At 46.4% G+C, this 23,757-nt stretch overlaps 3 protein-coding genes across 4 annotated transcripts; all 3 read right to left on the bottom strand.

The window, feature by feature from the left end:
• Positions 1 to 85: 85 nt before the first annotated feature.
• Positions 86 to 16,616, bottom strand: cdh16 (cadherin 16, KSP-cadherin). Of its 2 annotated transcripts, none has more exons than XM_047042055.1 (18): positions 16,458 to 16,616; positions 15,717 to 15,766; positions 15,476 to 15,574; positions 13,044 to 13,178; positions 12,786 to 12,915; positions 12,439 to 12,597; positions 12,082 to 12,281; positions 9,864 to 9,989; positions 8,732 to 8,882; positions 8,028 to 8,240; positions 7,500 to 7,576; positions 6,208 to 6,399; positions 3,684 to 3,925; positions 3,442 to 3,572; positions 2,921 to 3,160; positions 1,285 to 1,401; positions 907 to 1,023; positions 86 to 827 (listed from the first exon to the last, which is right to left on the bottom strand). In XM_047042055.1, the coding sequence occupies exons 2-18, from the start codon at positions 15,747 to 15,749 to the stop codon at positions 727 to 729; spliced, it is 2,463 nt and encodes an 820-aa protein (XP_046898011.1). In that variant the 5' UTR covers positions 15,750 to 15,766; positions 16,458 to 16,616; the 3' UTR covers positions 86 to 726. The 2 variants fall into 2 exon arrangements, with proteins under 2 accessions (XP_046898011.1, XP_046898012.1); XM_047042056.1 differs by having other exon boundaries at positions 12,082 to 12,278.
• Positions 16,617 to 16,768: 152 nt separating this feature from the next.
• On the bottom strand, positions 16,769 to 20,030 carry rrad (Ras-related associated with diabetes). The gene is made up of 5 exons (XM_047041938.1): positions 19,893 to 20,030; positions 19,221 to 19,601; positions 18,715 to 18,788; positions 18,189 to 18,393; positions 16,769 to 18,018 (listed from the first exon to the last, which is right to left on the bottom strand). Exons 2-5 carry the CDS (start codon positions 19,585 to 19,587, stop codon positions 17,741 to 17,743), a joined length of 924 nt encoding a protein of 307 aa, XP_046897894.1. The 5' UTR covers positions 19,588 to 19,601; positions 19,893 to 20,030; the 3' UTR covers positions 16,769 to 17,740.
• Positions 20,031 to 21,420: 1,390 nt separating this feature from the next.
• LOC124482175 (tubulin beta-4B chain) lies at positions 21,421 to 23,590 on the bottom strand. Its single transcript, XM_047042585.1, has 4 exons — positions 23,440 to 23,590; positions 23,020 to 23,128; positions 22,667 to 22,777; positions 21,421 to 22,594 (listed from the first exon to the last, which is right to left on the bottom strand). Exons 1-4 carry the CDS (start codon positions 23,494 to 23,496, stop codon positions 21,534 to 21,536), a joined length of 1,338 nt encoding a protein of 445 aa, XP_046898541.1. The 5' UTR covers positions 23,497 to 23,590; the 3' UTR covers positions 21,421 to 21,533.
• Between the last annotated feature and the right edge of the window lie 167 nt (positions 23,591 to 23,757).

Raw genomic sequence — 23,757 nt, 5'->3', positions numbered from 1 at the left:
TGCGGAAGGTCACACCATCTTCTGAGACTCCATGGAAGGTCACACCATCTTCTGAGACTCCATGGAAGGTCACACCATCTTCTGAGACTCCATGGAAGGTCACACCATCTTCTGAGACTCCATGGAAGGTCACACCATCTTCTGAGACTCCATGGAAGGTCACACCATCTTCTGAGACTCCATGGAAGCCTCGGCTTGATAACCAAATCACCTGCTGGCTAATCTACGAACAACTGATTTACTACAGTGTGATCCTATAACGGCATTAGATCATTAACGGAGGAACAACATTACAGGCTTTTAACATCCATATTTATTTACAGAAGATACATTTTATTGTTTTAATTAGATTTAATGAGTGAATTAACAATTATATTGTTTAATGAATGCTACAAGAAATAAATAACATGGAACGCAAAATCCTTAGGAGCGTACAATGAAGCTAAAAGTCTACAGCAGGTGAAAGCTCTGGCTACCAATAAAATAAATTCTGCAGCTTAGTTATGTAATAAAATATGTATATATTACTACAAAGAACTGGAGGAGGCTAAATTGTCTTTTGTTCATCTACTGTAGTTAATCTAGTACATCTGCAGATGTAAAACGTTTATTATTACCTCTCTATCCAATTGGCTACTCTTCTTAGCAACATGGTCTTAGACAACTTCACCTCAACACAGGAGGACAGCAGAGCTGTTCTCTCCCCTGGCCCCTCCACACGCGCTGCTACAGGGAGATCCTGAGGGGAACCCTTTCCTGATTAGTCGTGCTGGGAGGTTTGGGGTTCTGGTATGACAGCCGCACAAAAACGACAGTCAAGATAGTTCCTGGAATTCAACAAAAGGAATTGACGGTTAGATCACGTTGATTGTCTCCAGGTAGAGCCTGTGATGCTTAGATCTTTACCTATGACCCCCAGGGTGCCCAGCAGGATCCCCACGGTGGACTGGATAGTGGGCATACCCTGCAGCTGCTTGGTGGCCATCTTGCAGTTCCCTCTGACATTGCAAGGACACACTGTCACTATAGAGACAGAGACACACTGTTACTATGGAGACCGCAGCACAAGGTCACTTATCACCGAGTCAGTTCTCAACTCACTCGGGCCGGTGTGTGTGAGTGTGTCTTGTGTATATCTTTGTGAATGAAACTGTGTGTGTGTGTGTGTGTGAGTGTGTATGTGTGAGGGATAAGCCACACCTGTGGCCCACCCTGTCTGGCATTGTGTCAGTCTGTTGAGATCAGACTGCATAAGGTACGAGTAATAATGTGTGTGTGTGTTACCTGGCAGGTTGATGAAGGTGCTCCTGGGGGGGGAGCTACTGTCTGAGATGGTGAAGGGGACAGTGTAGATCTCCGGAGACAAGTATGGAGTGTTTAAGGAAAGGTTGGTGTGTGTGTCTAAACAGGGGACATGAACACACGTCACATTCCACAAGCAGAACACATAGCGTTGGTGGCCTCTTCACCTCTATGTTGCAGAGAGAAGGAGAGGTAACTCAGATACACAGGTCAGTGTGTGATGGTGTTCTCAAAGACTCTCGTTAAAATAACTGTAACTGATTGATTCACCAGTCTGGCGTGTCTTGGCGCAAGCAAATAAGAAGGGAGAGACACAGAACAAACAGAGTGTGCACGCAAACACGTGCTCTCTGACACACATACAGACTCATCCATCCAGAGGGTAGAGGAGGTTGGCGGAGAGGAGGTGCACCTTGGGAGGTCTATAACTGCCGCTATTACTGCCAGCACCCTTACAGCTGCAATACAATGCATGCTGGGAGCTATCCTTTTTTAGATTCTCTACCGGTGAGGACCCAGCTGGTGACATCACACCAATTAGAGAGGAAATATAATTACAGTAGACGCCACGGTTGCCAATAATAACAGCCACGCTGGGAGAGGAGATGAGGAGGAAGAGAAGGTAAAAGGGTTTGTCTTAGATAAACAGCATTGATGCAGTTTCAGTCACTCAAAGGAGTCTCAATCTGACCCATTACTGTCACTTAGAGAGGCGGGAAGATAACTATTACCACAATTACAGCCTAAATACATGCACAAGAAGGAGAGGAGAGGAGAGGAGAGGAGAGGAGAGGAGAGGAGAGGAGAGGAGGGGAGAGGAGAGGAGAGGAGAGGAGAGGAGAGGAGAGGAGAGGAGGGGAGAGGAGAGGAGAGGAGAGGAGAGGAGAGGAGAGGAGGGGAGAGGAGGGGAGAGGAGGAGACGAGTGGAGAGGAGGGGAGGGGAGGGGAGGGGAGAGGAGGGGAGAGGAGGAGACGAGAGGAGAGGAGAGGAGAGGAGGGGAGGGGAGGGGAGGGGTGTGGAGGGGGGGAGAGGAGAGGAGAGGAGAGGAGAGGAGAGGAGAGGAGAGGAGAGGAGAGGAGAGGAGAGGAGAGGAGAGGAGAGGAGGAAAGGAGGGGTGAGTTCTTTATGTCAGTCTGTCTGGGCTCTTTTGCCTGATATTATACTATTTTAGTCACAAGTGGGCTTTTAGAGGAACAGAACAGCCCATTCAAAAGAGATCTTCTGACATGAAAAACGTATTGGATTCGTTTCTTCTGTTAGCTCATGATTTCCTTGTTCTTTGTCAGTATTTGTTTATCTTGTCTGGTGACATCACTACACTTTGAAGTCTGACAGCATCACTGCCTCTCCTCCAATCGTACGAATGGTATAACTGGATGCTGACGTTGTGAGTGACCAGGTTGGTGTTGACAGGTGCATCTACTTACACTAATGGACGTGACTCAGCCAATTGCCTGTCTTGATCAAAAATAGACTTCCTGTGAGGTCGAAATGAGCGTCACCTGTTTCTATGGCTATACTGTGTGCTAGTGTTTGGTCACCGTGTCTTTCTGTGGCTTCAATACATTTCCTAAATTCCTTCACTGACAGATCTGGCCCAGTTCTCCCTTTGCTCACCGTTGATGGGCGTGAGCTTCCAGTTGCGCCTGACGGTGGCATCGCTTCGGAGTGAGAAGTTGAGTCGGCCGCCGTGCTGTGGCGTGTCACTGTCCCTTGATGCCAGAACCAGGGCCTGCTCCTCCCAGCGTGGCGTGCACAGGTACTTCCAGGAGTAATCGCCCACCAGGACCGGGCTGTTGTCATTTACATCCAGGATCTGGACCGTGACCAAGGTGGAGGCGGAGAGGGACGAGTTACCTGGAGGGAGTGGGGAGGTTTTTGGTTCAGTCGGCACTTCCATACAAAATCCATCAAAATTATATTTTCACTGTATCACAACCAATCACAAAGCCAGTTAATAATTAAACTCACTTTGTAAATATTGATGCACCAACTAGGTTTTGTTTGTTTGTGCATCACTTTCTTTTGAGGCCACCACATATCATATTGTTTTCAATCTATATATGACCATGTTTGGAAGGGAGGGATCTGTTTGGTCTATGCTGTATGAGACTGTAACATCTGTAACATTGTCTTACGTCCATCCTCAGCAATGATCTCCATAGTGTAGGTGCTGTTCTCCTCTCGGTCCAGAGCCTGGACGGTCTTCAGCTCCCCAGAGTACTTTCCAATGGAGAAATAACGCTTAGTATCCCCTCTCAGGGAGTACCTGGACACACACACAATGCATACATTCACTGATCAGCTCATATTCAAATACAGAACATTTCTTCAATGAATGGGAGGCTAATAAAGGAGGAAAACTCGGTACCAGCCTCACCTGATTGGATGAGAATCAGGGTCATACCCTCTGATGGTAGCGATGACCCGTCCTGGCTCCTCCCCCTCCCGGACATTGACCTCATAGTGGCTCTGCGACAGGATTGGTCCCTCATTCACGTCATCCACATAAATGGAGACTGTTGCCGTGGAGGCGGGCCCATAGCGACCACGAACCAGAGCAACAGGGTTCTGAGCACTGATGACCAGAATATACTCACTTTCCCGCTCAAAGTCCAGCACCTACACACACATACACACACATCACTATAGAAACAGTGTTATTATAAAGGCCCTGAAGGCTCAAGCCTAGTGTTGGGCAGAGCTGTGTAGTGACCACTGTACTGGTGTCAGCTCAGAGCCTTTTTTGCAATGTGGAAATCATGTTGAGGTCAGTGAGTGGAGCTTATTCTGGATCGGAGCCTAGAGAAGCTCTGGAGACCCAGTGTGACTCTGGGGGTGCAGCTTGAGCACTGCTGAGATGCACAGGAATCATCGCTATGGAAATATCTCATCAAGGAGCATGATCATCACTTCCCAGAAACCTTCAAACCTATTTCTGTTCTCACACACATGCACACACACGCACATTCAACTCTTTCGGTCCCTACTGGAGGAGGGATGTGGAGAGGCACATGCCTTGGAAGCCCCCAGAGAAAAGAACAGCAGCTCTACCGGAAAACGTTTTCTCATAACTGCCATTCTAACTTATGACACAGCCAGGAAGAAACAACAAGTCCCCTGATGTGTTACCAGACGGTAGGGTTGCTGACAGTAGACTGTTACTATGTCTACACAGCCACCTGTGGCACCAGCTGGGTTTTAGGACTGTTCAGCCAGGATGTGGTCCTGTGTGCTGGGAATCGGAGAGCCAGTCTTGAGGTCTCGCCAAGAGTCCTGGGGAGGGGGTGGGAGGTATAGGGGTGGCTGTGTTGTTAGGGGGCGGGGGTGGTTTGCTGTCGGTGCATCTGTGTTGAGGGGGTTGTGGAGTGGACTGTGAGGGTGTTTGTGTTCCTCGGGGTGAGGGTGAGGGTGGGGGGGACAGACAGGGGACCTGCTGCTGCTGCTGGGAAGTAAAAGCAGAGCTGGCATGTAGAGTGATTAATGGATATGGCCGACTGGAAGTTACAAAACCAACAGAACAGAACTATGGGAAGCTAAATTTAATTTGATAACTGTAAGTAAAGACCTTGGGGTAAGGGTGGTGGTAGGAAACCAGGTGGTGATTTAGAAAACTGACTGTAAATGAGAAGCAGGTTTATTTCCAGAACCTAGAAGAGGATACATCTCTTGATGCATTTGCTGGATTAATGATCGACCACTGGACAACTATGTTCAACGAAACCAAACACCTTGTTTACGTGGTCTCACTTTCCTCCAGCCTTGATTGTTTCCATACCACTACGATGTGACCTGCTGTCATAGCCTAGGGGACTAGAGGCTGGTGGCTCAGAGACAGAACGCGATGTCCAGCAGGATCATAAACCCAAACACTGTGTGTTTGTGTGTGCAAATGCCTGTGAGCGTGTATGTATTTATTCCCGCTGTTCAGCAGGCTTATCTTGGGGGGAGAGTCAGAGGGGACACCTGGCTCCGAGCACGAGGCCGGCCGTTCTGTAAAGCTGTGCACAAGGCCCTGGCATGTGCCAGCACAGCATGGGCTCAAACCTCACTCAAACCCAAACATCATCTTCCATCAACCATTCTCAAAGCTAGGTTTATTGTACAATCAGCTCTGTTAAGATACCTGTAAAAAAAATACATGAATGAATCAATACATGGATGGATGGATGTCTTTACCTCTCTGTCCCAGCCTCTCTGCTACACCCCCAGCCTCCCTGCCCCAGAATTTAGCCACTCTGACTTGCCTTCTGCCCCAGCCCCTGTCTCTCTGCCTCAGGTCATAGCCTCTTAGCCTCTGGACCTCACTTAGCCCCAACTTTTCTGCCTCAACCCCAACCTTTCTGCCCTGAACTCTCTGCCCCAGCCCCAGCCTCTCCTCCCTAGCTTCTCTATAACAGCCTCTCTGCCCCAGCCCCAGCCTCTCCTCCCTAGCTTCTCTATAACAGCCTCTCTGCCCCAGCCTCTTCTCCCTAGCTCCTCTACAACAGCCTCTCTGCCCCAGCTCCAGCTGTCCCACTTTCAGAGACACGCCCACCATCCCTCCATTCCATTCCAGCATGAGTCAGATGAGGTGTCTGTGTGTTTGTGAGGGAGGGGGCTGGATTAGGGGAAGCAAAGGGAAAAGCGCCCTGGAGATAGACTAGATTATTTCAGACAAAAATGTTCTATTGTCATAGCTTATTTTTTACACACATGCAGATGAAATATCTATGTGTTTGAGAGTCAGAGAGGGAGATGGTGATCTGGGATCTACCAGGGAATAAACCATCTGGTGGTTCATCTTTTTAAATTGCCATTCATTCCATATGGGTCCTGACTAAAACTGTATAATATAATCCTGAGAGGAGAGGGGAGGAGGAGAGGGGATTGCAGGGTAGGGGAAGGGAGCAGAGAGGAGATACCTTGGAGAGGATGAGAGAGACCTCGTTGGTCTGTGTGTCTGTGAGGAGAGAGAAGGCGTCCTCCTCGTTACCAGACTCCAGTCGGTAGTCCACCTGCCAGCTGTCCCCACCCCGTTCGTCTGCATCCCACGCCGACACCGCTGTTACCGTGGCACCCACAGGAGCATCCTCCGACATGTGGAAGGGGCCGTACTGAGAGATGGGGGGGGGGGGGGGGTTAACATGCAGTCATGTGTAAGTGTTTTTATAAATAATCTGTGTCTGTCAGTGTGTGCCAATATGTGTGTGTTTTAGTGATCTGTGTGCATCTTTGTGTGTGCGTATTTCTCAATGTCCCTTACATCCCAAGCTGTGTTTGGTCAAACACTCTCCTATCAGTGTGTTGGACAGGCTTGTAGTCATAGCCGAGCAACCTGGCCTCTGGTCACTCTCTCCCAGCTGTCGAAGGGACATGAGCTCTCTGTTCCCAGCCCTGTCACCAGTCAGCTGCACACATCAGCTACAGCCTCCTCTCCTCCCCACCCCCCTCCATCACCACCCCCCTCCCAGCGGCTCCATCCCACCACCTCTTCATCCATCAACGGAAAAAACTGACGCACTCTAACATGACCTACTCAAGAGGTTTTTCCACTTCAGTGTGTGTGTGTGATTGTGTGTATGTGTGTGTGTGTGAGAGAGACAGAGAGAGAGAGAGAGAGAGAGAGAGAGAGAGAGAGAGAGAGAGAGAGAGAGTGAGGGGGATCTGGTTGAAAGATGGTGTTTGAGAGGCGTGCAAAGGGTCCAAAGGGTTGTTGGGTAGGAGTGGTACTGATAACACTGTTCTAGGTTACTGGATTCTAAAACCTCTCATTCTACAATGTTGCCCTGCACATGATTCTAGAAAGTTGTGTGTTCCTTGCAATTCAGCCAGAGGACAGCAGGACAGGTCCAGCTGTGCGCCTAGCCTGGCTTGAACTGGCCAGCCTGGCTTGCCCTCCTCATGGCTGATCCTTCCATGGGATATAAATTGAATTCTAAAATGAGTGCTCCAGGCCTGATCAGATTAACAAACAGCACTGTCCATTTTATTTGGAGACAAAGGCAGAGTACAACCTGAGATTAAGCTGTGATTAAAGAGAACCCACCCCCCCTCCAAGCAGCTCAGAGAGATTTGTTACTACTCCTCCATCCTCTGGCTCCATCTCACTCCTTTCCTCCCGCCCACTCTCTCCTTCCGACTCCTCTCAAAGAATGTTGGTAATTATGTATGTGAGGTAAACGTGAGGTGTGTGTATGTGTGTGTTTGTGTATACCTCATGCTGAGAGAAAACAGGTGGGTTGTTGTTCTCATCCTGCACCATCACGACAACCGTACAGGAACTGTTCAAACCTGAATATGACATCACCACAGGACGTGTGAGATGTAGCTGGGAAATCCTTCATGGAAGTATTTGGGAATTTCAGCAGTGCAGCTGTAAATCCCCATAGGATGTGAACCTGTGACATCTGTGATGCTGTCCTGGACCAATCACTGCCCTCCAGAAATCCTCATCCGGTCAATATGACACATTGCTGACCTCATCTGATTACCTGTCTCACTCTCTGACTATGACTCTTTTTTTCCAGCTCTCTCATTCAAAATATCTATCTCTTTCCTCAAGGGATGAGTGGGTGAGATGACAAATAAACCAAAAGAGTGCGTAGTGGTCCTGACATTTTGTAGTTTTAACAAAAAGTTGCATATAGTTAGACTGGGTAAAGTTAGCAGTTTGGTCGTAAAGCTAGCAGTGGTTATGTAATATAGTTAGCACTTTAATGGAATGGGTATAGTAAGTAGTCACCCTTGGCATCCTCAGCAGTGATGGTGAGTGTGTACTGGGGAGCGGTGCCCTCCATGCTGTCAGCCTGGACAGAGATGACCCCGGAGTCCCGGTCCACCCTGAAGAGAGCGCGGGGGCTCTCTGGGACCTGGCCCACCAGGCGGTAGAAGATCCTGACATTGTCCGTCTTTGGGTCGTCGTTGTCAGCCGCCTGAACCGTCAGGATCTCCGTCCCTGGGAGCGAAGAAGGCAGGAGGGAGAGAGGGAAGGATGGGGAGAGAGAGGATAGATGGAGAAATGAATTGGGGAGATTGAGAGGAAGGAATTGACGAGGAAGGGGGAGAGTGAAATGGCAGTCCTGACAGATTAGAGTGAGTCCTGACAGATTAGAGTGGCTGAGTGGAAACATACAAACAAACATGTTTTTCTTCAGATCCTCATCTGGGAACCATGAAGTCCTATTTCCTCCTTCTTCTTCTGGGAAAAAGCTATCCTCTGGGATCTAGACTGACATCCGGTAGTTGTAGTAACCCCATAAATTACATAATGTTGGAAAGTAGGAGCAGTATGAGGAGAGGACAGGCCAGGAGAGGACAGGAGAAAGGAAGAGAAGAGCAGGAGAAGAGGAGGGGAAGATGAGAGGATGAGGTAGAAAAGGAGAAAGAATGGAGTAGATCAAAATGCAGGTGCGAGAGAGGGTGAAAGGAAGAGAGGGTGAAGGTTACCACGTGGGGCCAGCTCCTTGACCACAGTATGGTACTGGGTCTGGGGAAAGGTGGGTCTGTTGTCGTTGGCGTCCCCCACCATGACCCGCAACTCCACTGGTTTGGCTATCTCCCGGCCGTCTGGTCGTTCCACCACAATACTGATCTGGAACTGAACACGCACGCACACACATGTATCGCACAAGACAAACAAACATGCCCACACACACACATGACAGCATACATTTGAGCTAAAAACGCAATCAATGAAACTCATTACCAGCACTAATTGATCCAGTTTTAGAACTGTCAATTTGGTCGGGAGAGGTAGCTTGCATTTAGGAGATGAAACTACAAACACTAGTCAGTAACATTACAGCTCGCTAACAACCATCTAAAAACCATCTAAAAACCATCTTCCTCCCTCATTTTCTTCCTCCCTCCATCTCTCCCTCCCGTCATCCTTATTTCTCCTGTTGCAATCACGTCATCTCAGTTTGCTACATGATTTTGAAACATGAACCTGTTGCAAGTCAACATGGACCCATCCTGTGTGTGTGCATGTAAGTGTGTGTGATGGGGGGGTGGGTCGACTCTTGGGAATCCATGCTAAGTGACAGGCATATTACTGCAATTGACAGGCTTGACTACATGAGGTACGGGTGTGTGTGTATGCGTGTATGTGTGTGTCACAAGTGGGATTTTGTACTTTCATCTCAAACTGGTTACTTTCAGCTTAACAACACACTAGGGTGTCACCTAACACTCATCAATGAATGGGATGCTATGCCAGCCACCTCCAGTAAACAGGAACCAGGCCATCTCAACCAGACAGACGTCCTCATTAGTGTTGAACTCATCCAGACCTACTCATAGTCTAACCCTTTGGCAGGGGTATAGAGGGAAGGTAAGACATCATGAGCTTAATCAGTCATCATCATCATCATCATTTCCTCTGTGCCCATGTCTGAAGTCAGATGCGACACTGAGGTCAACTAATACCTATTCACTGGATGTATCACAGTACAATCCTACTGTTAAGACTTCAAACATTTTGTTTGGAATCATGCAGTACTATAGAGCATCAAGGAGCTGCAAAAAGCAGAAACATGTGAGCTCATGTCTGGCACACAAGTGGGGTTGGAGGCCCTACCTGGTCCTGGGTCTCTCTGTCCAGGGGAGCATTGAGGAAGATCACCCCCTCTCTGCTGATGGTGAACAGCATCTCTGGAAATTCTCCCTCCAGGCTGTACTCTACAAGACTGCCACTCCACTTCACCTGCACACACATGCACACACACAAAAAAGTGTACAAAGATGTGACCGAGTTCAAAAAGACAAGTATTGGAAAGAAGTAGCTTCTGTTGAGCCAGACACACGTATGCACACACACACAGACACACACACGTGCATACACACATACACACACACATGCATACAACACACCCACACTATGAGGCCATGGGAGAGCAGGCAGCTGTTTGAGAAGCTGGGAAGTCCCGGAGCAGTGCACATGATGGATGAAGGAGCTAATGGACCGGCTCTGATGTGGGCCAGACACCAGCCCTAACACACGCACACACATACACACACGCATACACACCCCCGGCAGTCTGAGGGGAGGGAGGGATTTTCCACTGGGAGAGAAAGGTCCTTAGGGACCAGCACCCAACAAGGAGAGATCCCTGTCTCTCATCTCCCCCTTCCTCATTCTCTCCACTATTGAAAAGATATGAATATATATATACTATTATATATATATGAATATATATATGAATATATATATATATGTACTATAATTATTCTGAATATATTCATTCCTGTCCCTCTCCTCTCCCCTGCTTTCCCCTCTCAGACACCAGGCCGTGTATCTCCTCAACATGTCCATGTGTGTAAACACAGCTCCTCTAGAAAGAAACAACAATGATGTCATCCACAAAGTTCTCTGTCAGCAAAGGATCTATCTCACTGTCAGGTGGCATGTGTGTGATTGTGTGGGTTTTTTTTTTTTGTTCACATGTTGCCCTGCCTGACCTGGGGGCGTCTGCCCTATCTTCCAGGGTGTGCTGGAGCCAGACCACAGCCCTGCTACAGAGGTTGTGTGGAGGGGAAGGCTGCTCTGATCTCCATCCAGGGGTTAGAGGACAGGATGTCTATTATGACAGGAGACAGGCAGGACATGGAAATAGAACAACAGAGAGGGCTGAGGGTGACCTGCTCACTACTTAAAATGAATAACGCTTTTCTGTTATCACAACACCGAGAGAGTGAATTACAGCAGGGTGAAGTGATGGTTATATTATGGTTGTGATTAGGACTGTATTAAAAACTACGACACAACCAATACAATACCACAACTACACTTCAACAACAATACAATCACAAAACAAATTAAAAATGACAACTACACCACTACAGTACTGCCCCAGTACTCCAATTCTACCACTATACTTCACTTCTTGAACTACCACACTACTACTACAATATTAAAACATTACACTGTAACATTTTCCTTGCTGCTAATTTCTTTAAAGGAACATTTTGACTTAAAATAATCCCTCCTAATCACACTCAGACTAAAGGCCGAAAGTCAAGAAGAGACAGATGGGGAGAAAAAGAGAGAACTGTTGAAGACAGAAAAAGAAAATTAATGAATAGAATAGTCAGCTCCAAAACAAGCTGATGAGTCTTAGATGAAGTGAGTGTCATGGCGGACAGAAGAAACAGCTTCAGCCAGGACCAGACAGAGAGTTAATAGAGATCTGAGAAAAAATGGGAAGAAGAAGATTTGATCCGCCCACATTCTGTGTCCACACATTTTTAGTGGGCGGATGGAGCAGGCGAGAGAAGGGAGGAGTGGAATGAGAGGAGGAGGATGAGAGGAGGAGGGGGAGGAGGTAAAACGAGAGAGAATCCGACGAGTCATATTCAGAAGTGGTCAGTGAGAATCACTCCTTCACTCCAAGTTTGTAGTCTCTATTGTCCCTATATGACTCTGGTGTCACACACCGACATGCACACTACTGATGAATAACCTTCCTTCAGCCCACTCTCTTTCTCACTCTTTCTTCACATACTCATTCTGTCCTCTTTATCTTTTTCATCTCTCACTCTTTCTTTCCCAATCGCTGCGTCTGTCCCTTTGTCCCCATCTTTTTCTCACTCTTTCTTTTCCCTCTCTCTTTTTCCCTCTGCTGATGGAAAAGTGGTCCCGTGTCTGTGGTTATGAATGTTGAATATCAAGGTAAATGTCAGAAACACACACAGACGGCCGACCTTAGTCAGCTTGCGTTGGTATTTACCATCCATATATAATGCATAGCGAGGCAACACCAGGACACATAGCAACAAGATACCGGGAGGATGGTTACCTTGGAGATGGGGATGGGGTAGGGTCCGGGGAGGTTCTCCTGCAGACGTACGGGGTCTGGCGATGCCCAGCTGTTTCCTGTCACCTCGACAGTGACCAGGCCAGAGGAGGAGAAGGAATTGGCCCGGCCCGCCATGTCCTTCACCGTGACGGACAGCTTGTAGCGGCCACACATCTCTGGGTCCAGCGTAGATGCTCCTACTCACAAACCAATAGATTCCTCAGGAACGTGCGTGTGCGGTTGATGTTTTTGTGTGTGTGTGTGCATGTGTGTGTGTGTGTGTCCGTATGTGTGTGTGTGTATGCGTGTGTGTGTATGTGGGTATGTGTGCGTGTGTGTGTATGTGTGCGTGCTGACCATCCTCGGTGAGGGAGACCTCTCCAGAGACAGAGTCGATGAAGAACATGTGAGGGGAGGGGATCCTGGGGGTCTGGTCTGTCAGACTGAACCTCAGCTCTGCGTGGGCCGTGTTCCTGTCGTCACGGTCTGACGCCCCAACCTGCATGAAGGGGATCCCTACACACACACACAACATATCCTAACAGCCTCTAACAAATGTATCCTGAGCACTGAGTCTTCTATGCGAAAGCATTTTACACAGATATACAGTACAAGGTCACGCATCATCCTTGTAACGCAGAACATCCCCCACAGTAAACCACACGCGCACACACACACACACGCACCCACACACAGAACGTCACCTTTCAGAAGGCCGAGCTGCACGCTGCCTCTCATGCTCCCCTCGATGAATGAGGGGACGTTGTCGTTTTTATCGATGACACACACCTCCACGTTAAAGCTCTCAGGATGCACCGACGATGTGAAAGACACCTATAAGACACGTACAGGCACACACACACACACACACACTATGAGCTATGTTATCTTCCAATAAATGACACATGGTAGTATTGAAACCACAGTTTTTCCTTGTTATGTTTCAATGTTGGTGTTTCCACCTGTAGAGAGTAGGATGGCTGCTTTTCTCTGTCCAGGGGTTTGAGAGCGTACAGGAAACCAGCCTCCACACCAAATATGCTCTCGTCATCCCCCGACACCTGCAGATCGCTGTAGACTGCTGGCAGGTTGGGAAGCTGGGTACCAGTAGAGGAGGAGAGGTGGGTAACAGGAGAGGGAAGGACCAGAGGAGGAGAGGAAAGGAAGAGTCAAGAGGGGGAGACAAGTTAGGAAGAGGAGTGGAGTAGGTGGTTGAGGGACAATGAAAGGAAGGAGAAGAGAGGGACAGAGAAGAGGAAAAGAGTGAAGGAGAGGAGATCTAGCCTCATTCAGGTTATTGTAACCATTAACCCTATAACACCAAACCATGAAGAATTCTTTATTGAATCAAAAATAAATAATGTCATTTTTAATCTTACTTCATTTATGAAGTGAGGAAACATCGCTATCTTTTGACAGTTTCCAAAATGTGAATACTGACATTTTTCCCTGCCCAGATCTGGACCCCTGGGTATTTTGAAACTATGTGCTTTTAGTGACAGTTTGACTATGACATGAGTGTGTTCACTCTACAGAGTGCAGCCGGTTAGTTAAAGAGAAACCTGCAGTTACTCTGTGAGAGAAGATCAATCTGAAGGTACTGGTTGGTAAAGCTGCACAGTATTTTCTACCAGGTAGGCCTGTCCACGTGAACCTGTTTAGGTGTTAGGTCTGAGCTTGACTGAGGCTTGCCCATGAGGAGTGACCAGATGGAATGCATGACAAACGAGTCTCGTGTTGCGACTCAGCAGACAGCGTGATTTGTAGCACATCGTCAGTCTACATAGCATGCCTTCCTCGGCAGACATGGCAGCACCTGTCTCTTCAACCTCCCCCACCCCTCCAACACACACATACACACAAACCCCCTCCCTTCTGGCTTAGGGTGGACACTAGGGTTATTCTGGGTTTTGCTAAAGATTGCTCATGAACATGCCGGCAGGCTAACTTTAGCCCCCTCTGCCCTGAGATCTATATAGAGGCTGTGTGTGACAGGTCTATGTTGGTGGCTGACAAGGGGATAAGCCCTGGTGATGTGATGCCTCACTATGGACCACTACCTCTTGCAGGTGCTGACAGTTTAACCTGCTGTTTATTTACTCTCTAATCTGCAAGCATTACTCTTCCACATTCAGGAAAACACTGAAGGAAGATTAGGGTTGTGTGAATCAAGGGGCATACGAATACTGAACCAGGATCAGGTCTGTGCCTCATGTTATTTCTGTAATACAGAACAGAAAAGGTTCCTAATCACTATTCATATTACTCTGAGATGCTCTGAGAATCCAATGTCCCAAATTTGATACAAAAGTTTCCACATCAGTCAAACGGTGAAGCTGTGACAGGAAATCATAATGTGTCTGACTCACCACCCAGCCAGTAAAACTGTCCGACCCGTTCTGCGTCTGTGTGCAGGGGTAAATGGGTAATTATCCTTCCTACACAATTTCACTTCCACAAGTAGCGTTTGACGCCCAGCACTGGTGGTTGACGTAAAGCACGGTTCAGTGACTGAGGAGAGACGCATGTCTTCAAACAGGCCTCAAATTGCCTCAATTACGAGTCAAAGCCCCTCTGCTGTGGAAGCCGACTGCTGAGTGCAGAGTGAATAGCTGCCGTCACTTATGCAGGCTTGACAAGCAGAGAGCAAGGTAGTCATTTTAGTCTAGTGATGAGAACAACTCGCCAGCTTCATAATTATAGTCAGCCCTGAATAATTTTATGTCATTTTAACAGCAGTATACCTGGTCACTCATCTAATCAGTCGACACATTCAACATTGCATCTTGGTACTTTCTATATATATATATATATATATATATTAATAAATATATATATAAGCAAGAAAAAAATCTAATCAAGTATGCAACCAAAATCAACGGCACCACACAACCCAAAACCAACTCTTAGATCCTTACTGTGATGCTGTAAAAAAATGTAGATTCCATCAAGAAGGACCCTTTAAACCCCCCTCAGCACACATTACGTAAGAGATACTGGGCTCCTGGGCACGGACACATAAAATACCCCCCCCCCCAAAGTAACAAACTAAATTCACCTGTAGCCTACCTCAAAAGGATTTACAGTGGGCACACATTTAATGACAACTGCGTAGGAAGACATAGTCACCTGCATCTCAACAGGATTTACAGCACAGGAACACTCAAGGCCAGCAGAACAATAACTAGAAATAAATTCACCTGTATCTGAACAATACAGGGTTTACATAAAGGCTCATAAAGGCTGTTCTGCAACAGAGCCTCTTGCTTAGGGGCCGCCTTGGCCCCCTGGGCCCCTGGGACCTTCGTTTTTCCTCCCCTCCCCCCATACTTCTAATCCCCTCTTTCCTATGCTCCCTCCTTCTACCTTACCCCCTCCTTCCTACCCTCCTTACCTTGGCCAGGTACCAAGGGAAGATTCCATCGTAGTTCTCAGGGACTCCTATCTTGACGTTGGCAGCTGAACTTGGTGCAAGCACTTGGAGGAATGCCAACTGTCCAATGACAAAGACAACACTATCTCAAACAACTAGCTTATTTACAGACACACAGCTCATGCTGACAATGTACAATGGCACAATATACAGTCCTGTTATGTTTGTATCCTGTGCTGGTGGTCTAATCAGGTTATCTTACAGTGAGTGCTGTGATAACTCCTCTCTCCTCCATGGCTCTCTGTAGCTGGCCTGTGACCACAACATGAGCACATTCAGTCACACAGATAGATAGAGATATGTATATAAATATATATAGACATATATACTCCATATATATCTATAGAGAGAGAGAGAGAAAGAGAGAGAGAAAGAGAGAAAGAGAGAAAGAGAGAGAGAGAGAGAGAGAGAGAGAGAGAGAGAGAGAGAGAGAGAGAGAGAGAGAGAGAGAGAGAGAGAGAGAGAGAATGCAAATGTATGGCTTGCTAGATCAATCTAAATGTTAAGAAAGTTTAACTGAAATTGAAGAACTAATTTCAAGCTTTCAGAAAGTAGGCTACAGCATCTCTCAAGGCAAAACATCTTAATTGTAGCTACTTGCTTCATGCAACCAAAGAAAATTAAAACATCAGGCCCCACTGAACCCTTTTGGAGCTTTTTTCATTACATATCCGAGTAAAAGAAAATGTCAAAAGACTTAAAATACACCAGCGTATTTCACTTTTGACTGTTTGACACTAGCCTTCGGACTACTCATGACTAAAGCTAAAGCATGACTAAAGGATCTACTCCGTGGTTCCTGACCATCATCTTTCTCCTAACCAAAAAGTAATACACAACAACGCACAACCCAAATCTATTATTAGCTTGATATCTCACAAACATCGACTAGCTTCACAAAATCTGTTCTATAATGTTCTGATGTAGTTTTTTCCTCACTTACCTTCTCTTGACTGCGCGCGTGTTTCTTCACGAAGGTGGCAAAATGGTACGACTGGAGTGGAAACAATATGAGTGGTTGTACTATTTCGTCCGCTTAATGTTTAACATTTAAAAATGAACTCCCTGAAGCTGTTAACTACCGTGTTTCCTCCCTATCCTGTTGCTGCAGTGTTGTGCCTCCGATGCTATCTGAAGCATGAATATTTATGCACATGGACGCAAACAACATTCTGTGACTGTGCATCTATGTCTGGTAGAATATGGTCCAGCTTACAGCTATTATACTTTTAAAGATAAAGACTACCACGATGGTTGCATTTGAAGTTTTATTGCAAAAGTTCAACTGTAAACATTTAACAAAATCCTCATTAAATATTACATGAAAGTGCAAATCAACCGCAATCAATCAAAACACTGTTTAAATCAGGACAGGTATACTTTATTGCTTGTCTTAACACAGTAATAACTGGATTGAAGAACATGGGACGATAATTTTATATGTCTTCTGTCCCCCGCAATCCATTCCAACCTACCCCCCTAAATCCCCAGTACGAACCTGCGTACTCATGTTTCAAGTAAGTGTGACTCCAGATTCCTGGTGCTACTGAAACCAGGTAGCTCTGGACTGTGACTAAGTGGTCCTGTTGCCTAAGATAAAACCACTGATCAGGCTCACGAACCATAGAAATACAAGCTCAGACCAGTTGTACAGTATGAACCATACAAGATTAGACCGTTCCTACGGTATTAACCCTAGAGATATGAGCTCAGACCAGGCCCAGAATATGAACCATTGAGATACAAGCTTAGATCAGGCCTACAGTGTGAACTATGATACAGCCTCTGATCAGTGCTGAAAGAAACAGTATTTTCCTGTCAGGAACCGTATAGAGATGCAGTATTCTTCCCTAAAACAGAAATACTTGAGAAGCAAAGGCTTCCTATACCAACGCCCTCTCACAATTCCTGTTTATAAAATAACAAGCCTCAGTGGGTTGAATATATGCAAAATGAAAATGTAACTATACATTTAAGGCGATAAACAGCATAACAATAATAAAACTGAATCTTCCAAAACAAAAGCGTCATGCATGTCAACAATTCCTTGTAATTATGTGGACTTTCTTTTCTGCAGATCAGATTCCCCTCCTCAATTTTTTTTACAAAATGAAAATATATTTCTGTACAGCTCTATGCTCAGTCCTTGGGGTTAGTGTTGAAACACACACAGCGTCTGGTCTTCACAGGCTTTAGAGAATAACGTCATTCCCAGCTTTTGGTTGCTCAGAGGACTGACAGGTCATGACAAGATTTGGACTTCTGTCTGAAGGCCATCTTCTTGTTTTTGCGGGCCACCATGCGTCCAAGGAAGCGTTTGGCTTTTTTGCCGATGCTCTCCCTGCGTTTGCAGCTGGCCATCCGCCGAGCGTTCTCCTCCTTGCTGTCCTTCCTCAGCCTGATCTGACGCACAATGCCCTCAAACAAGTCCCGCACATTGTGATGCAGCGAGGCCGACGTCTCGATGAACTTACAGTCAAACACCACGGCACAGGCACTGCCCTCTGCAGGGGAGAGGAGTCAGGAGAAGAGGGGGGAGATGGAAAGAGAGAAAGAGACAAAGATGTTTAGGTTAGACATTGACAAGACAGTGATTCTTGTCTTACATTGGGTTGGCCCCTTGATGTCTAATAATCCCATTTTACTTGAGGGAAAGATTGAATCAGTGACTCACCATCGACAGACACCTCTCTGGACCGCACTAGGTCACTCTTGTTGCCCACTAGGATGATGGGAATGTTCTCAGACTGACGAGCTCTGCGAAGCTGGATCCTGAGCTCAGACGCCTTCTCAAAGCTGGCCTTGTCTGTCACAGAGTACACTATGATGTAGGCATCACCCAACTTCATGCACTGCTCCTTCAGCCATTGGCTGTTATCCTGGAGGGGGGAGGGACCAGATGGTTAGTGACACATCACAACCCCTCAGGAGCAGGTTCCCTGGCTGAACATAGACATGAAAATGGTTGTTAGCTACAAACTGAAGTGTTTGATTCCCTAACATTTTAAATGTGTTCGGAAAATAATTGTATTCCTCAATATCTTTGTTAAAGATTGTTTTCAGGAAGATTATTGTTGCAAAATTGTATACAAATGCAAAATATAGGCCTATAAGTATTTTTCCCATTACATCAGGCCATTGTTTTGGGATTACACCATTGTTCCTCTTTAATACTTTGAGTCAGATGAAGGCTCTCTCACCTGCTCCCAGATGTCATAGAGAAGAATGGAGGCCTCCTCCTCATCCACCTCGATGGACCTGTCATACGTGTTCCCTAGGAGGACAGAAAATGTGATCAATACAAATGCCAGCCTAATAGACCTATAGCCATGCTGATGTCATCCCTATTCCTTCCTTCCAATCTTCACTACAGACATGAAACAGTCACTACAGGCTTACTCTCAGTCAGATTGGCTCTCCACACACTCACAGTGAGCCAGAATAGTGGTCTGTCTGAAGGTATGTCATCATTGTCCTGATTTCTATCAATCAATAGCTCTCTTTGTTTCCCAGCTGACTGTGGTAGAGACATGGCAGACAGTCGATGAACTGTTGCTCTTTTAATTCAGTAGTTGCCTATGTCATTTACATTTCATCTCATCATCAGTCTTGTAAACCTCTAAACTGAGCCTCTAAAAATATTTGCCACCGCTAACACCCAACATAATCATCACCATCATCATCATTGGGAATTCCCGTGACTCACCTGTTTCGTCGCAGTCGTGACCATCCTCCACTCCGCCGAAGATCCTGGCAAGACTGGACTTGCCAACGCCGTGCTCCCCCAAGAGTACCACCTTGTACACCTGACCCTCGGAGTCGCTGCCGGACGAAATGACGGAGTCGGACGAGTCGGACACGCAGCTGTCCCGGTGGGGCTCCCCGGGGGAATAAGATGTGCAGCGCATGAGGTTGGTCAGCTCACCCGTTTGCCCTGGGGTCATCGAAGCGCGCATTTCGCGATCATCAACGGGCATACTCCTCCGATGGATGTTCTGAAGATGCATAGGGAACGGCATGCTGCTTCTACGCTTGTCCATGTTGCGCAACTTGTCTCCTTTGTTCAAAGTCATGACGACTTAACTGTCTGTGAATAGAAGATGTTCGTTAATTAGTAGGCTATAGTCTATTCAGCTCAATGCTGACCAACCCGCACCACTTTCAAATACGAACACAATAAAACAATGTTAATAGTAATGAAACACAAAGAAAAAATATAGGCTACTCAAATGCAGTTCATATATTTCTTTTAAATATTCCGAGCGTATTTTGGGCACCATAGGCTTAACTAGGAAATTATAAATCATTTTACAAACTTGGTCAACACATTCAGAGCGATTGTTGAGAGTAATCCATGTCGTAAATAGCCTATACCCACGTTTGATGAGCGCTTGAAGTAGCCCTTCCGAAGCATAAAATCCAAAGGTGGTCCAAATCTGTTGCAATAGGTCCTCTCGTTCCCGTTGTAGTTTTCAATGTAGAGAAGTTTCGGTTTGACTCGATAAACGGTGCGGATCCCCGTATTTATCTACCCATGGAGTTAGTGACGTCAGTGATGGGTTCGCTCAGAGAACCACGTATCTTGCTTATTATAGTAGCGCGTAACGGTAACATCATACAGGCAAGGGGAGGGTAGAGGAGTGTGCGACGAGGAAAGCGTGATTCCAGTCCAGCGTGGGAGGCCGAGGAATCTCCCTCTAGCTTAGGTTGGAGTGGGCGAGTAGCTTTAAATTCAAAATACCTGGATAAAAGCCTACTACTACAGTTTGACCAGAACAGTCATCACGTTAGTCTAGCGTGGCACGTGTATAGACATAGTATGATAGACACAGTATGATATAGGCCTAGGCTAGGCTAATAGAATAGGCGAGTGGTTAGCTGTAGTAACTTACACCTACTCGGTTGGTCGTATAGGCTTTAACAAAATTGGAGCACCCCGGCGCACAGGGAACCTTTTTGGCTCTGAAAGCTTCCCAAACAGCTATAATGATTCGAGGGCTGTAGTTTACGTATGAACATGCGTTATTGCCGCCATCTAGCGGAACTATGGGTGGAACAGTGTTCGCCTACTTGCTAGTTTCCACCTGACTGCCTAAAGAGCACATAATTAGAGCCCACGGACTTTCACAGGTGGTATTAAAGTACTTAATTGAAAATTAATCAAACTACAAATCTAACCCTTATACGGACAATTTGTCTCATGAATAACACTAAACCTCCCCGTGTGCTCTGTCACAACTGTGAGATGGGCTTGTTAATAGTTCTACTAAAGCCATTGAGATCATTAGCTCTTTGAAGCATAGATCTATAGGCATAACATGACTAAACGTTGAAGATCCATCTCCATAAATGAGAAGCATCCTACTCCACTCTTCGGCATATTTGAATAAAGTCAGGAATGTAAAACAAAGGGGAGTTAAGCTTTGATTACATGCTGTAGTTTATGATGAATATATTTATTTGGGGTCTTTTTATGTTGATTGGGCTCACAGCTAGGGACTGAGATTTATCTTTAGCATTAGTTATTGTTAAGCCGTCTCACCTTAGTCAACCCACAATCAAACAGTAGTTGAGTAGTCAGGAAGTCAATTGTGTAAATTGTGTGCAAGATAGAGCACCAGATGTCACCTAACTAGTTAGGTTTTCATCATGGACAAAAACATTTGATTATATAATGAAAGCAGCATGCTCGGTGTTCAGCAGAAACAAGTTACATTTCCCCCTCGTTGCAATCCCATCCCTGTGTCAGTTTACTTCCATGCCAGCAACTCCGTAGAGCAGATGTGGCTGTTTGACTCTCAGGTCACTATCTAGTTAAAACTCAAAGATTGCAAAACTTTGGATAAACAATCTCTGAGGCTGCTTAGGTGTATTTAAAAAGAAAACATTCAAGACAAAAGATGGTATTGCTATCAAATGTATGCCTTTAATAAACCTTGAGAACAGACTTTGATAACTTTAATGCCAACAATAAAAATGGACAAAGAGAATGGTAATGAGCGTCTCTGGGGCAGCCATTTTAAGCCAGCTCCTCGTCTCCCTCCTCTTCAAATTCACCATCCTCCTCTGCGGTGGCATCCTGGTACTGCTGGTATTCAGACACAAGGTCGTTCATGTTGCTCTCTGCCTCTGTGAACTCCATCTCATCCATACCCTCGCCCGTGTACCAATGCAGAAAGGCCTTGCGGCGGAACATGGCGGTGAACTGCTCGGAAATGCGCTTGAACAGCTCCTGGATGGCTGTGCTGTTACCTATGAAGGTAGCAGCCATCTTGAGGCCACGGGGCGGAATGTCGCAGACAGCCGTTTTTACGTTGTTGGGGATCCATTCCACAAAGTAGCTGCTGTTTTTGTTCTGCACATTCAGCATCTGCTCATCAACTTCCTTCATGGACATGCGGCCACGGAAAATGGCTGCCACGGTGAGGTAGCGCCCATGACGGGGGTCGCAGGCTGCCATCATGTTCTTGGCGTCGAACATTTGCTGGGTGAGTTCAGGCACTGTCAGGGCACGGTATTGCTGGCTCCCCCTGCTGGTGAGAGGGGCAAAACCAGGCATGAAGAAGTGCAGGCGGGGGAAGGGTACCATGTTGACAGCCAACTTGCGGAGATCTGCGTTGAGCTGGCCGGGGAAACGCAAGCAGGTTGTGACTCCACTCATTGTGGCGGAGACGAGGTGATTAAGGTCACCATAGGTGGGTGTGGTGAGTTTGAGCGTGCGGAAGCAGATGTCGTAAAGTGCCTCGTTGTCAATGCAGTAGGTCTCGTCTGTGTTCTCTACTAGCTGGTGAACAGACAGGGTGGCATTGTAGGGCTCCACAACAGTGTCTGACACCTTGGGGGAGGGCACCACACTGAAGGTGTTCATAATGCGGTCAGGGTACTCCTCGCGGATTTTGCTAATGAGCAGGGTGCCCATGCCTGAACCAGTGCCCCCACCCAGGGAGTGAGTGAGCTGAAAGCCCTGGAGGCAGTCACAGCTCTCAGCCTCCTTCCTCACCACATCCAGGACTGAGTCCACCAGCTCAGCCCCCTCTGTGTAGTGGCCCTTGGCCCAGTTGTTACCTGCCCCACTCTGACCTAAAAAAGGAGCATCGAGGTAAATATTTCATCACAAACTCACTTTCTTAACTGAAAATGTATCATATTCACCAAAGACAAAGTTGTCCGGTCTGAAGATCTGGCCAAATGGACCAGATCTCACAGAGTCCATGGTGCCAGGTTCCAAGTCAACCAACACTGCACGGGGGACATATTTGCCTCCTGGAAATATATATATAAACAAATGAACACAGCATTAGGTTAGCAAATTAGCAAGATTATTCGTATTAGTTACGGACTCCACAAGAGATAACCATTTTTAAGTCGTTTCGTGTGAGCGCGTGTCTAGATCATTTAATCACCTGTTACACTCGAGACGAAGCGCGACCATCTGTCTCTTAATTGTGTCTTAGTTGAAGATTCAGCCTATTCCAATGGAAAAATTCAAGGTTTGTTCAACGCACCTGTTGCTTCATTGTAATACACGTTAATTCTCTCCAGTTGAAGGTCGCTGTCTCCGTGGTAGGTCCCAGTGGGGTCGATGCCATGTTCGTCGCTTATCACCTCCCAAAACTAGGGCGGGAGAAAATAATATATATATACTGTAGTTCTAACTCAACAGGTCAGTGGCACTGAAATACTGGTGACTATGTAGTCAACTAGCATCACTAACAATAATGCACAGTACTGTACACCAACATTGTACATGTAGACATGAACGATGTACTTCGTTGTGCCAGCCAACTTGAGGTAATTTAATGACAATGCAGATGGTTAGCTATTAGCTAGCTCTAGCTTGTTCGGTGGGCTAGACCTAGCCTAGCTCCAACTAGTTTGGTAGCTTGGTACTGTAGCTAATATTTACACAAATATATATCCCAAACCTTTGCTCCAATTTGGTTTCCGCACTGCCCAGCCTGCAAATGCACAATTTCCCTCATTGTGATTGTTTTACGTATTAAGTTCAAATAACTGGTAATGAAAAGCAAGTGAAACTCGAATTATAACGGCGGTGAACTAAATGAAATGCAAAGACATGGGCATTAAATATAAACGAAGGTAACTGAGATATTGAACCCAATTGGTTTTAAAATACGTCAATCAAAATAGTAAGCTATCTCATTGGCTGATATTCTGTAAGCCTTAGTTGTGATTGGATGTTAGAATGCAATCAACGGTTGTCAATGGTAACAGAGAGGGAA

This window comes from Hypomesus transpacificus, chromosome 19 (genome assembly GCF_021917145.1).
Source record: "Hypomesus transpacificus isolate Combined female chromosome 19, fHypTra1, whole genome shotgun sequence".
Lineage (NCBI taxonomy): Eukaryota > Metazoa > Chordata > Actinopteri > Osmeriformes > Osmeridae > Hypomesus > Hypomesus transpacificus.
The sequence above is the reverse complement of the archived record's forward strand: the minus strand, read 5'-3'. Positions and strand labels throughout refer to the sequence as shown.

What these genes read in the sequence shown, in the direction of transcription:
- cdh16 (XM_047042055.1), bottom strand. Translation starts at nt 15,749, where the DNA reads ATGGAGGAGAGAGGAGTTATCACAGCACTCACT. An exon ending in CACTGCTGAGGATGCCAAGG is followed by an intron (nt 7,577 to 8,027) that starts GTGACTACTTAC and finishes TGTCATATTCAG; the next exon opens with GTTTGAACAGTTCCTGTACG. An exon ending in GATCATTGCTGAGGATGGAC is followed by an intron (nt 3,161 to 3,441) that starts GTAAGACAATGT and finishes CACTCCCTCCAG; the next exon opens with GTAACTCGTCCCTCTCCGCC.
- LOC124482175 (XM_047042585.1), bottom strand. Translation starts at nt 23,496, where the DNA reads ATGAGGGAAATTGTGCATTTGCAGGCTGGGCAGTGCGGAAACCAAATT. An exon ending in GAAACCAAATTGGAGCAAAG is followed by an intron (nt 23,129 to 23,439) that starts GTTTGGGATATA and finishes CTCCCGCCCTAG; the next exon opens with TTTTGGGAGGTGATAAGCGA. An exon ending in ACCGGACAACTTTGTCTTTG is followed by an intron (nt 22,595 to 22,666) that starts GTGAATATGATA and finishes CTCCTTTTTTAG; the next exon opens with GTCAGAGTGGGGCAGGTAAC.
- rrad (XM_047041938.1), bottom strand. Translation starts at nt 19,587, where the DNA reads ATGACTTTGAACAAAGGAGACAAGTTGCGCAACATGGACAAGCGTAGA. An exon ending in TCTATGACATCTGGGAGCAG is followed by an intron (nt 18,394 to 18,714) that starts GTGAGAGAGCCT and finishes TCCCCCCTCCAG; the next exon opens with GATAACAGCCAATGGCTGAA. An exon ending in CAGAGAGGTGTCTGTCGATG is followed by an intron (nt 18,019 to 18,188) that starts GTGAGTCACTGA and finishes TCTCCCCTGCAG; the next exon opens with AGGGCAGTGCCTGTGCCGTG.